The sequence below is a fragment of the Sciurus vulgaris genome (assembly GCF_902686455.1).
Source record: "Sciurus vulgaris genome assembly, chromosome: 6".
NCBI classification, from domain to species: domain Eukaryota; kingdom Metazoa; phylum Chordata; class Mammalia; order Rodentia; family Sciuridae; genus Sciurus; species Sciurus vulgaris.
The window spans coordinates 2884908-2898238 of NC_136466.1; the positions used below are offsets into that span (position 1 = coordinate 2884908).

At 48.4% G+C, this 13331-nt stretch overlaps 1 protein-coding gene across 11 annotated transcripts in view; it reads right to left on the reverse strand.

Moving 5' to 3' along the window:
* LOC306663249 (zinc finger protein 124-like) overlaps positions 1–5258 on the reverse strand; it is a 368872-nt gene extending 363614 nt beyond the window's left edge. For 6 of the 11 annotated variants that reach the window (XR_013764410.1, XR_013764411.1, XR_013764412.1 and 3 more), the window contains exon 1: positions 5042–5258. Coding sequence is in view for 5 of the 11 variants with exons in the window: in XM_079143682.1 (XP_078999808.1) it covers positions 5042–5095 (54 nt within the window). In the remaining 6 variants the exon portion in view is untranslated. The remainder of the gene's footprint in view (positions 1–5041) is intronic. The other 5 variants (XM_079143686.1, XM_079143685.1, XM_079143684.1 and 2 more) reach the window with 2 other exon arrangements.
* Positions 5259–13331: the final 8073 nt, after the last annotated feature.

Sequence of the window (13331 nt, forward strand, 5' to 3'; positions counted from 1 at the left end):
GCTAGGACCCCCAGACTGACTGACTGTGCCCTACCACCAGGACCCCCTACTGAATGACTGCACTCTGCCTCCAGGATCCCACAACCAGACCGACCACACCCCACCTCCAGGACCCCTGCCCAACCAACCGTACCCCGCCGCTAGGACCTCTGCCCAACCAACTGCACCCCACCTCTAGGACCTCTAGCCCATCACGCCCACACCCCAAGCTGCAGCTCCCCATTGACCAACACATTTGGAAGCCAGAGTGGCCATCTTGGATAATCCTGGAAGCCATATCTTCCATCTTTAGGTGGGGCAAATCCCATCCTGAGATGCCTGCTGGAGACAGGAAGCTCATTGTAAGGTACCTCTCCTACATCAGCCTACTGAACACTGGGAAGTTGGAATACTATATGATGGTTATAGTGTAGATTTTTTTTTCTCCTTATTGAAAAATTTTTAAGTTTTTATTTCTTTACTTTTCTGGCTCTATTTTCCTTTTGTTTACCTGTTCCCTCAGAGTCTCTTTCTCCCTTTTTGCATGCTAACAACCAACTTCTTGTGATTATACTCTCACTCTTTCTATGATCTAGAACTTCTGTATATTCTTTTGTCATCCCATTAACAGCTATATCCTACACCCCTCCCCATCCTCATTGTCCTCCCTTAGAAACTGCAGACCTTATTGCAAATCTATTTGTTATACTGAAGATAAGAATTGAACTCATTCTTTTATTATGACAATATTGTTAATGTCCTCATAGGGGTTATTTGGTTTAGGGTTGCATATTGTCTGAACTGGACACTGCTAATATTGATCTCTCCCTTAAAGAAAAAGTATTGGAAACCTATAGGGTCACTATAAGACCATAGGGGGGAAACTACAATACCCCAGATCTGCACTGCTAGAGGGGAAGATATGTGAAGAACATGAAAAAACAAGGGAAGAAAATAATCCAAACAAACCTAGATTCTCTACATTCACAGAATCCAGTGACAGTATGGTAGAAATGTCAGGGGAAAAACCAAAAAAAAAAAAAAAACATGGACCAATAGGACAGAAAACACAGAGACAAACCCACTTAGATACAGTCATCTCATCGTCGACAAAGATGCTAACACCATACACTGGAGAAAACACAGTCTCTTTAATCAGTGGTGCTAGGGAAACTGGTTAGCCATAGGTAGAAGAATGGGACTGGACCCTTATCTCTCATCCTGCAAAAGTGTCAATTGCAAAAGGATCAAAGACCTGGGAATCAGTCCAGAAGTTATGCAATTCCTAGAGGAAAATGTAGGCTCCAGGGCACAGGGTAGCAGTGGCCATGTCGGGGAGCACCAGGCAATGAGGATAGGCAATGCCAAGAAAGACAGGGCAGCAGCTGAGGACACAGTATCCTGCACAGTTTCCAAAGGGAAAACTCTGCTCAGACACTGATACAGTGTTTGTGCCTAAAGAAGATAAAGAGGGGCACAAGGATTAAAAAAAAAAAAAAAAATTAAGATTCCCTTCATAGTTTCCTGTCTTCCTTTCTTTTGTTAGAAATACTGGACTTTCCCAAGGAATCAGATAAGCACTTGGAAATAGCTGGGCAAGGTAAACATTACTTCTGCAGAAGGGCTACTGAACAGTCTGGTAAGCAAGCATATCTGGACAGGCAGAAGTCCACCTATTTTCATCCTGAATGCAGCACTGTCCCTTGCTCTGACTGGAGGAGCTTGGTTCATGATCCACACAATTGGTTAATTTAAAATTGGGAGGGCAAAGGGAAGGGCTATAGTTACAACAGGATCTCTTCGCACACTAAGCACTATGGCTAAAGACAGAGGACCGAGGAGAATTATATCTGGGGTTGTGAACATGTCCAAGCCCTGCATTCCTGCCCACATGGGGACACAGCACGTACTTGTTGGGGAGCTTACCACGGCTCACTTTAATCCGAAAGTATTATAACTGAAATTGACTCCAACTCTCCATACACTGTAAATTGTAAGTTTTAGGTCCCAGTAAACATGTGCTTTGATACATATTAGTAAACTCACCAGAATACAGGTTAACCTTTCTTTTCTTCTTTTTCTTTTTCTTTTTGGTGGCACTGGGGATTGAGCCTGGCACTTTGAGCATGCTAGACAAGTACTCTATACTAAGCAACCACCCAGCTCTACAGGTGTAACTCTGACGGAGAATATTCACCCTACACCTCCTTCCTTCCTTCCTTCCTTCCTTCCTTCCTTCCTTCCTTCATAAGTACTTTTACAGTTGACTTCCAGGTCATTCTTGTATTTCCCTCATAAGAAAAGTTCACCCACACTTCAAACAGAGGAGGACTCTACCAGTGCACATGTTCCACAATCCTTCAAGTCCAAATGGCAACACATTTTATTCAAAGCCAGTTTTGAAGGAAAATACAAGTGTTGGTTTTCTATTTTTCTTCTTCAGACAACTCAAGTGAAAGAAAAAACTTATATAAGAGAAAGGGCAGCAAAGTGAGGGAGAATATGCAACTTTCACGTGCAGACTGACGTCCCTGAGCCAGACAGACCCCAAGTCAGTGACTCTAGGCAGCTGAAGGAGGAGCCAACCCTTTCAGCCCCAAGAGCGGTTCACAGGCAGGAGCAACCTGGAGGGTGCAGGACTCATCCTCAATTTCAGCTCCTGCAGGAACTGGTATCTTAGGGGTTTGCCCCCAGCCCTAAGGAGCCACTCAATGAACAAACACTGGGTTTGAGACCCTGCTTCCTGCTCATTTGGAAGAGTGTGCACATGTAAATTCACTGCTCCTGGGAGAACAGAGGGACAGGGACCCCACAAGCCACTGCTGCTTCACAAGAAGCCCCACTGAGCTCAGACTGGCAGACGCCTTCCTGGGCAAGCTGCACACTCTGGGTGACCTGGGCTGCAGGAGCTGGCCCAGGGCCTGTGCTTCACTGCACCCTGCAGGACAGGGCAGCTGCAGGCACCTTGGGCAGCTCCAGCACCGCTGACCCCAACCCTCAAGGCAGGCCAGAGGCTGAGGACGCATCACCCTGTCAAGTTCCCAAAGGGACCCTTCACCCAAAGACATTGGTGAGGGGTTGTGTCGATGCAAGATCAAGGACCAGAAGTGCAATCCCACTGCTTCCTCTAGGAACAGGATCCATTTCATGCTTCACCACGGCCGTCCTCCCTAATCTGAGGGGAAAGAGGACTACCTTTCTTCAGCATTTTAGGCAGATTGGTCTGTCCTTGAGTAGACCCCCCCCCCATGGGAACAAAGTAGTCCAGACTTTGAGGACAGAACTAGTAGATCTCAGAAATGACTATGTTCCAAATTAACAAGTGAATTACAACTCCAACTGAGAACAAGTGGAATGTAGCCTTTCAATCATCTCTATTAAAGAATTCTGTTCCTGGTGACTGACAGAATCACAACCTTTGCCACGGGAGTCTGTAATGAGACAAGGAAATAATAGGAATTACTATAGTCATGTGTTATGTAGTAATAATAACCTGTATTTGGTATTTGCCTGGACTTGTAAAACTATAATCATTAAAGTCGCCTGGTGACAAACTTGCTGTGTGGCAGGATGACACTCCTGAATAATGCCGATTTGATCTTTATCTATGATTTGAGTGGTGGCTCCTGGTCTAGTCATGTTCTGGTCTTTATCAATGAGGACCAGAGTATGACTGGGCTGAAAATCATTACTTAATCCCCTGGACACTAGGAGGAAACTGTCAGCAGCACCGTGACCAGAGGACTCCACGTCACTCTGTCTCTTGACTTCCCTGGCTGCTGTCCACTCTATCACATATTGATGTTTGACTGTTGTCACCGAGGCCAGCCGACTGACCACCTCTCCTGTGGTGATGACTGCCACCCAGCCTCTGGCTTATTGGACACTCAAAGACATCTGAGGAGCTGAGAGAGGCTACAGCTGAGAAGAACCCCTCAGTCTTGCTGACTGACTTCTTGGCTTAGAGACACTGCATTGAGTAAGTCCATGGGGATTAGACTCTAGGTGAACAAGGGAGTGAGTGAATCTTCAACGTATTTGTGACTTACTGTTATTAGGAATGTTAAGTTATGTGTGCACTGAATGAGTAAAATCTACTTGTTGGAACCAAACGTGATTCCTCTCTTACTCACTGCTCATGACGGAGTCTCCTCTGTTTCACCTTTATGTTAGGTCCTTGGCCAAAGGAACTCCATTTTGAAAATCAGCACCTGTCCATCCAGACATGACCTTCCCATGACGCCCACCCCCAAAGAGTCCCTTACCTCTGCAACCACAGCAAAGACTTTAGTAGCAATCACAGGACTAGATGAGTTATTTTTAACTAATCCCTAGTACATGACTATATACATAAGGAGTTTTTTTTTTTCCAGCAACCTGTGTACTTTGCAGAAGGGCAGCCTGGCAAATATTTTCTGTCAATGAAACTGCTTGAACTCAGAGATACAACTCTCGTGGATATATGTGCCAGCTACCTTATCCGTTTGCCAGCAAACCAATAACCTACTTTTTCTTTTTTCTCAAAATTGTGTCGTTATTGGGTTGGTATCAGGGACAAGGGATGAGCTTTCTGCAACGCTGTTTTGTACAGCTAATAAAAAAAAACTAGGGCTGGGCTGTGTCTCAGTGGTAGCGCACTTGCCTCGCATGCATGGGGCACCAGGTTCAATCCTTAGCACCACAAAAATGAATAAAATAAAGACATTGTGTCCATCTACAACTAAAATTATAAAAGGAAAGAAAAGAAAAGGCATCCTGGCTCTCATCCCAGTTCACTTCCCTCCTCCTTTCTGTAACCCATCCTCCTTCCTGTAAGTCCACCTGGGTTCATCCCACCTTCCATTCCCCACCTCTGGGACTAAGGAGCGGCTGGAGGTGCCTCACGGGGAGCCTCAGGGTCTTCTCTGTGAACTGGGCCTTGATGGCGCTCCTCGCTGTCTGCGGTCAGCCTCCAGGTGAGGTTGAATGGGCCAGCGCCCCAGGGCCTGGTCTAGTTCTCCCTCCACGGTGGTGGGCTTCCCGCTCGCCGTCCGTCAGGCTGCGAACTCCACACTCGCCTTACCTCCTGTGACTCTCCACCCTGCTCTCCCTGCAGCTGCCTTTCCACGTCCGTCATTTGACACTGAAAGCGGGCACTGCCTTCTGAGAGCGCTCAGTGGACGTTCTGGTTCTGACACTTCCCATCTGACCGCACGGTAGTTTCCACGCAGCGCTGGCGTCTGTGGCTCCCATTCAGACACCACCTTCTACACCAGGAGAAATAGGACACCCTTCCCGCCAGGGTCAGGTCCCAGCGGGCAGGGAGTCCCGCTGCAGAGGGCGGGCCAAGCGCCTGTCACTCTGCCGACTTCAGCCAGGGATTGGGTGGCATTAGCTGTCACTCAGGGCTGGGGCGGTGCCTAGAGGCCTCCGTCAGGGCGCTGGGGCGGAGCTGTCCAATCAGGCGCCGACGGAGGGGCGGGGTGGGCTTCCGCGGTCTCGCGCGCTTTCCTTGCTCAGCGCTCAGCTCCTTCCTCCGGGCCTGGCGTCCTGTGTTCGGGCGTCCCCGCTGACTCTGCCGCGACCCATGCGCCCCGCGAGCCCCGGAGGTCCCTCGGGAGGACGGCGGGTCACCCCGGAGGAAGCAAGTGCGTGTGCGGCCGGGGCTGGGGGGACCCGGTCAGCACCTGCCGTGCGGACCCAGCGTGTGAGCTGCGGAGCGTAGCCGAGTCCGGCTGCGGTGGCCCTGGGGCCTGTCCCTGTTCCCGGGGGTGAGCTGGACGGGTCCCCGAGGGCGGCTGCCTAGGGCTGCGGAGTCCCCGCTGGAGAGTGGCCCTGGGGCCTGTCCCTTGGTCCCGGGGATGGGCTAGGCGGGGTCCCCGCGGGCGGCTGCACAAGTTGTTACCGAGTCCCCGCGGCGGTTGACTCGGTCCTCTGGTTAGGCTGGGGGGAATGAGTGCTGCGTCCTAGATGTCAGCTATGGCGCTTGTCTGAGTCCCCGCTGGAGGATGTCCTTGGATCCCAAACTTCTGGGCCAGCGGGATGGACTGGGTAGTGGGTTGTAGAGGTCAGCTGCGGGGCGTGGCTGAGTCCCCGCTGACTAGGCGCCCTGGGCCCCTGTTCCAGTGCTGAGCTAGGCAGAGGGTCCGTGCCCTCTGTGCCCCTCCTTGTTGGCGACTTCCCTGGGTCATTTCTGGGTAGCTCCTGCAGACTGAATCTCCCAGAGTGTGTGGTGAGCTGGGAAGGCGTCAAGGAATCTGGACTCAGGTGTGTTCTAAGTGTGACAGTTGACCCTAGGGGTCCCCGAGTGTCCCTCTTTTTGCCCCAGCATTAACCTGCGCACCCTAGGTACACATAAATGTGCAGGAAGCAGGGTATCAAGTTCATTTTCCATTTGGAAGCCTTGCTCCTCCTAGGGCTGGCAGCAGTGGAAATTTCAGTTCCTTTCTAGCGTTTCCGGATTCCAGCTGCACCCTGCAGTGTAAACTTTATGAACTATTTGCTCCATAGTCCACAGTGAGGTAAACAGTGTCTTAATTGTGGTAGTTTCATTAAGTAATGGCTAGCACTTTAAAAAAAAAATTTTTTTTTTTTTTCTTAATGTGAGCATTTCCCAAGAGTGGAAAACAGAGAGAAATTACCTGGAACTTGAGTTTAAAAAGTACCTGTGCCTCTCTTTATCTTGCCCAGGCAGAGATAATCTGTGCAGTGTCTTTGGGCAGAGGTGTTATTGGCCATTACACAGGGTCCTGTATCCTCAACCACTGTCCTGTCCTTTCCTTCGGCTGCAACAAGGTGCTCACAGCTGCCCTGTGCCCTGCAGGGTGCAGGGAAATTCAGGCCCTGGGTCACCTCCTCCTAGGGCAGCCTGAGGTCTGACATGCCGCCTCTCAAGAGAGCAGCTGGAGATAGATACCAAGGTCAGGCAGTGAGATGCTGGTGTTGAGGGAACATGACAGACATGGTTCCTGCCCTCTGGATTCTCTCATGGTTGGGAAGAAGAGTTTTGACAAAGAACAAGGAAAACTGACCTCAGCAAGTTGGAGCAAACCCTACAAAGCTCTTGAGAAGCAGGAGTGGTGGGAGGATGTTCCTGGTGACAGATGTCTTCCTGAAGCTGGAGTCTGACGTGTCAGTGATCAGTGGTGCTGCACCTCCCTGGGTTAGTTATCTTAGCAAGTCTTGCTCCCTTATTTTAGCTTTTGTTTTTCATTAATTGTGAGATGTAATTTATTAGTAGAAAGGAAATATTGAACAATATTCCTAAAGAGCAAGATAGAGGTACAAGTCAGGGGAAAGAAACAGAAAATGAACAAAGTAATATTTGGTCATCCTTCTGAGTCACTGGGATTACAGATCTGCACTACTGCACCTGATTAAAATTCTTATGTACCTCCTTTTTTCTACTCCAGGGTGAGAGCACTACATTTCTCACATGTGTTCTTTTTTGGAGAGTGGGGATGGGAGAATGGTTTAAAACAGAATTCTAGGGCTTTGCTTTGGGAATGCTCACTGGGAAAAGAAATAGGAAAGACCTTGATCCAATATGGTTGCAGAACATGAGTACATTTCCCTAATATATTGTGTTGGATGAGTTGGTTCTTTCTGAAGGTTTATCAAGACATCAGTTCCTGTATTTGGCAGGGTTTTGGTAGTGGATGGGTCTGTTCTGTAGCCTGTGACTTGCAGCTGGATGTTTAACACTGATTCTATTGAGCCTACCCAGGCAACTCCTAATAGTAGTCATGTGTGGTGATTGATCTACCAGATGTTATCTTGGATATAGCAATTCAGTAGCATTTTTATTGTTGATCATAAAGAGATTGTTGGAGACCTCTGTCTGCAGAAACCAGCAGGGCCAAGAGGAAGATGCCTGCTTACATGGGGAGTCGAGGGGACCCTTGTACCTGAGCTCTGTGGGCAGCAGGCAAGAGAGCACAAGGGTCCACTGGCCAGAGAAAGAGCTCAGCATCTGGCTCAGGACATGCAAGGTGGGGAGCAGGCCAGGCTGCTTTGATCTCAGGCCTGAGGGGCTTTGTCTGCAGTGCGAGCCAGACAGGTGTCTCCTGTTGGTCTCTGCATGAGCTTGGCCCTGCTCTTATAGTGGAGCTGCAGCGTACCCACAGCCCAGGGCCTCTAGCATTTTTAGTGGGGCATAGCAGCCTCCAGTGGCTCAGCTCCATTTTCATAGCTGCTGCTTTTGTACAGAGCCCAGGAGGTTTTCTGTATTTTAGCCATCTGCTTTTGAGCCAAAGCTGTTTCTTTTTTTCTCTTTTCTACATGCAGTTCTTTATCCTGCCAGTCCTCCCTCTGAATTTAGGTTGATAGGCAATTGGGAAAAAGAGGTGCGCAGTTATGGTTCGTCGCTAGCTCCCAGAAATGCTCCACAGATACAGGTCTCATACAAGGAACCATTTATTTGCACAGACGAATTCACGTCTGCACGGGGGAAGGGGAAAGGAAAAGAGGAAGATGGCGCATGGTTCGTCTCAGACATAGGAATTTCGCGGGCTGAGAGGAACCAATCGCGGACGGAGGAGAATTCTTACAGACTGACTGACGGACCGATGACATATTAGGACGTAATGCTGGAGGCAGGAAGCAGTGTAAGCCGGAAATTCCTGTAATGTTAGAGGCGGGCTAACGCAGATTGACAGGTGGTGGGGGAAGCCGGGAATTCCTTACATTCCCCCATTTCATTTTATAAAAAAAATGTAAAAAAATGTTTTTGGGTACATGGATGAAGGTCAATCTTCTGTAATTACTTCCTGCTGGGTGTGGACGTAGAGCTAGTATCATTGTGGTAGGAAGAACTGGGGACTTGATAGTTTCTCTGGAGGCACATCTGCAGCCAGGCTCCGATTTTTTGTGAGATCCTGATATTTCTGCAATACAAGTTGATTAGTTGACATGGAAGTAAAAGACAGGGGGCTCCCCTTTTCTGTTGGCATTCTATTGGAAAAAAATTCAGTGGTTAGGAAAATTACAAACAGGAATCCAGTCCTCATGGCTGGGCATAGTTGTCTGGTATTTCAATCATCTGGCTCCCAATTTCTGGAATGGGAGGAAGGGTGGAGGGCTTCATGATCTTCAGTCTGAGATGATGGGGTCCCACAGGAGTGGGTGAGTATCGGTTGGAAGAAGCCTGTGGATTAGGAGCTGGAGAAGGGTTAGTGGACCAAGAATAGAGCTTAACCTGAGAAATGTGCAGCCATCCTGGTAGATTTTGTACCTTGACATCTGTTGATGTGGTCAGGATTACTGTATGGGGTCCCTGCCACTTGGGAGATAGGGGTATTTTAGCTTCCTGAGGAGGAGAAATAAGAACTTGGTCTCCGATTTGAAAAGGTTGGGTAAGGAGGCCAGATAAAGGTTTGGGTAGGGTGGAGTCTGCATAACCCCATAGAAATGATTGAATGTGATTTAGGAGAGGAATAGATATTTGAGAAGGAAGAAAGGAAGGAAGGGGCACTATCCCAGGGGGTAGGATGGGACGACCATACATTAACTCAAAAGGGGAAATATTAGTTGGTTTCTTTGGGAGTGAGCGAAGATGCAGAAGAGCAAGGGGCAGAAGTTTAACCCAGTCAAGGTAAAGTTCTAAAGAGAGCCTGGTTAAAACATTTTTAAGAGTTCAGTTTGCTCTTTCTACTTTACCTGATGACTTTGGGTGAAAAGGAATGTAGAAATGCCAAGGGACCCTGAGAGCCTTGGCAAGTTGTTGGGTGACTTGAGAAATGAAATCAGGTCCGTTATCTGACTGGAAGGAAGTAGGTACTCCAAAGCGAGGAATGATTTCATGAAGGATGAAGGTAGAGACAGTTATTGCCCTTTTGTTGGAGGTGGGGATGGCTTCAATCCATCCTGAGAAGGTGTCTATCATAACCAGTAGGTATTTAGATTTTCTTACTATGGGCATGTGGGTAAAATCAAGTTGCCAGTCTACCCCTGGAATGGTGCCATGGGCTTGGTGAGTCAGAAAAGTGGGGGGCCTGACAGCTGTAGGATTTGTTCACAGGCAGACTTCACATGAGGAAGAGCGTTCCTTTAGAAATGAGATATCAGAGGAGGACAGTTGCAGATGAGCTTTAGCAAATTGTAAGAGTGAAGAAAGGTTGGGGTGAAACAGACGATGGAGACAGGAAAGTATTTCCCTGTTGGGGGGTGGTGGAGGCAAAGGATCATGGAGAGCCATAATAGGGGCTGGCCTGGATGAGAGGGCAGCCCTTTTAGCCTCCTCATCTCCTTACCTGAAGAGATGAATGATTGATGTGTTTGATGGGCTCTGCAATGTACAAGGCCTATATTTGCTGGGAGGCTAACAGCCTCAAGGAGTTTTAGAATGTAACTAGAGTTGGTGATGGAGTTTCCCTTAGTAGTAAGAAGGCCTCTCTCTTTCCAGATAGCAGCATGAGAGAGGATAATGTGAAAAGCATATTTGGAGTCAGTGTAGACTGTGAGGGATTGTCCCTTTGCGAGGGTAAATGCGCGGGTAAGGGCAATTAGTTGATTGGTGGTGTGTTGGGTAGTGGTCCTGACTCTATTACCTTTTTAAGAGAGACAATGGCATATCCAGCTCGGTGGATTCCTTTATGGAAACTCGAGTGAAAGGGTCAGTCCAAGTAAAAGCAAAGAGATCCTGTGAATCAGGGTGAAATGGGATAGTAAAAAATGCATCCTTCAAATCTAGCACTGAAAATTATGTGGTGGAAGAAGGGATAGAAGAAAGCAGGATGTAAGGATTGGATACAATGGGAAAGATGGGGACCACTGCTGAGTTAATGACGTGGTGGTCTTGCACTAGTCAGTAAGATCCATTAGGTTTCCTAACAGCCAGGATGGGAGTGTTATAAGGTGAGTTGGCAGGGCGCAGGAAGCCTTTGTGCCTTAAATCCTGGATAATTGGTTGAAGTCCTATAAGGCTCCTTTGGGGAAGGGGATATTGGGCCTGGGCTGGGTAGGATGTTGGGTCCTTTAGATGAATGAGTACAGGTGAGCATTTAGCTACAGAGGGTGTATGAGTGTCCCAGACCTTAGGGTCAACCAGGGAGGGAGGAAGGGGATATGAGAACTCTGTTTGAGCTGTATAATTCTGTAGAGTCATAAGGAGAGGAATAGCAGAGGAGTCCTGGCTAAGGCGCATAGTGGGTGAGAAGGAAATAGAGGCACCCAATTTGGTTAGGATATCCCTTCCCAGAAGGGGAATGGGACATGAAGGAATTATTAAAAAGGAATGAGTAAAGCCAGTTTGTCCTATATGGCAGCTTATTGGAGGGGTTTGTAAGGGGTTATATGGTTTTCCCTCTACCCCGACAATAGAGGATTTGGCAGGGGAAGTGGGTCCCCAAAATTCCCGCAGCACTGAGAAGGTGGCTCCAGTGTCTATAAGGAAAGGGATCTGCTTACCTGCCACCATAAGGATTACCAGAGGCTCCTGAGTCGTGATGGTCGTCGGGTGCAGAAGTCCCGGGCCCCTTCATTCATCCATTGCCAATCCCAGCAAGTCACCAGAGGGAGGGGCACTTCTCTGAGCACCAGGCAATCCATTGCCCAATGTCCCAGTTGGTGGCATCTAGGACAAGGGCTTGGGAGCTGCCAGGGGTTGGGGCAGGCTCGTGTCCAGTGGCCTTCTTGCCCACACTTGAGGCATGAACTTGGAGGTCTTCTGGGAGCTTGGGCATTCCTAGCGGTGGACAGTTAGGCAGGTCTAGCTGGCTGAAAGGCTTTGGCCAGCATTTGGTATTTTAATTTTTGTTTTTTTCCTTCCCTTAAGTTATAAACCTTGAATGCCACTGCTAGAACCTCTGGCTGTGGGGTAATGGGTCCCCTATCCAACTGCCTTAATTTAACCTTTATGTCAGGGTAACTTTGGGAAAAGTAATGTCATAAGTAGCTGCTGTCCCTCCGGAGTCTCAGGATCCTGGTTAGTGTACTTGAGCATGGCCTCTGTAAGGTGGCTTAGAAATGCTGACGGGTTTTCATCTCTGTCCTGTCTTACTTCCTGGAGTTTATCATAATTAATGGGTTCAATAGTAGCCTTTCGTAGACCTGCAAGGATGCAGGTTTGAAACTTATCTCGCTGTAGACACCCAGCCTCAGTATTATAGTTCCATAGGGGCTCCCTTTTTAGTACCACTTCAGCCCCAATGGGATGGGTTGGGGTCATGTGATGAATGTCATCTGCATAATTGCGCGCCTGTTTCCAGACTCTCCTGTGTTCCTCAGGGGTTAGGGTGTTGGACATGATTATGTAAATGTCATGCCAGGTAAAGTTATAAGATTGGGTAAGGTACTGAAATTCCTTAATGAAGGTTGCAGGGTTGGAGGTGAAGGAACCTAGCCATTTCTCTATTTGAGACAGATTGGACAGTGAAAAGGGGACATGAACTCTGATTACTCCCTCTGCGCCAGCCACCTCCCGTAAAGGAGCTAGGACATGTGCACGGGACCACATGGTGGGGGGACTTGGTGGGCTGAGTGGGGGAGTGGATGGAGAAATAGAATGAACAGGGGCTTCTGCATTAGGAGGCCTATGAGGAGATGATTCATCAGCTGGATCAAAGTCTGAAGAGAAAGAAGGGTTAAAAGGGGGGGGGGGGGAAGCCAAGAGAACAGGTTCAGGTTTTTGAGGAGAGCAGAGATTAGGTTTAGCCTGAAAGAAAGGAAAAAGACAAAAGGGAAAGGTTCCTTTCCATTCACCAGGTTGCCCACATATGTATTTAATTATAACTAGTACAACTAGGCATATAATCATGACTAGTACAAAACTAAAATTTAGGGTGTCATAAATAGACCATTCTGACTTACTATCTGAAGGATAATTTAGCTCTGATTCAGCGAATAGGTGAAGGGGTTTGAGATGATTCAATAAACATCTCAGGGGCGAGTTTGCTTAGGTGAATGTCCTGAATCCCATGGTAAACTGAGACCCACCTGGCTAGTGATTTTGGCGTCCCGAGACCACGATGCCAGGCAACGAGAGGTTAGGACAAAAGCTTGGTCGTCACCAAAAAAAAAAAAGTTTAACCGGGCATATGCTGAGAGGTTCTGAACACCTGCCCAGGATTTCGAGCAAGACGCAGTGGGAAATAAGAGACAGGTTCAGACCCTGAGAAAGAATCTCAGCACCATAAAACCCAGGAGTCCATCTAGCAACTAGGACCAGCTACTCCCACACCTCGGCAGTCTGGCGGCAGAGGGGCAGCCCAGGCGGCGGAAGCCATGAGAGGTTAAGGGGAAGCCGCGGGCGGCGAGCGAGAGGGAACGGGACCACAGCGCCGCGGGCTGCGGAGATGTGTTTCTGGTCAGGGGCCTAAGGGAACTCACCGATTCTGGAGTCTGGTGTTGTGTGTAGAGAACTGGGCATCCCAGTA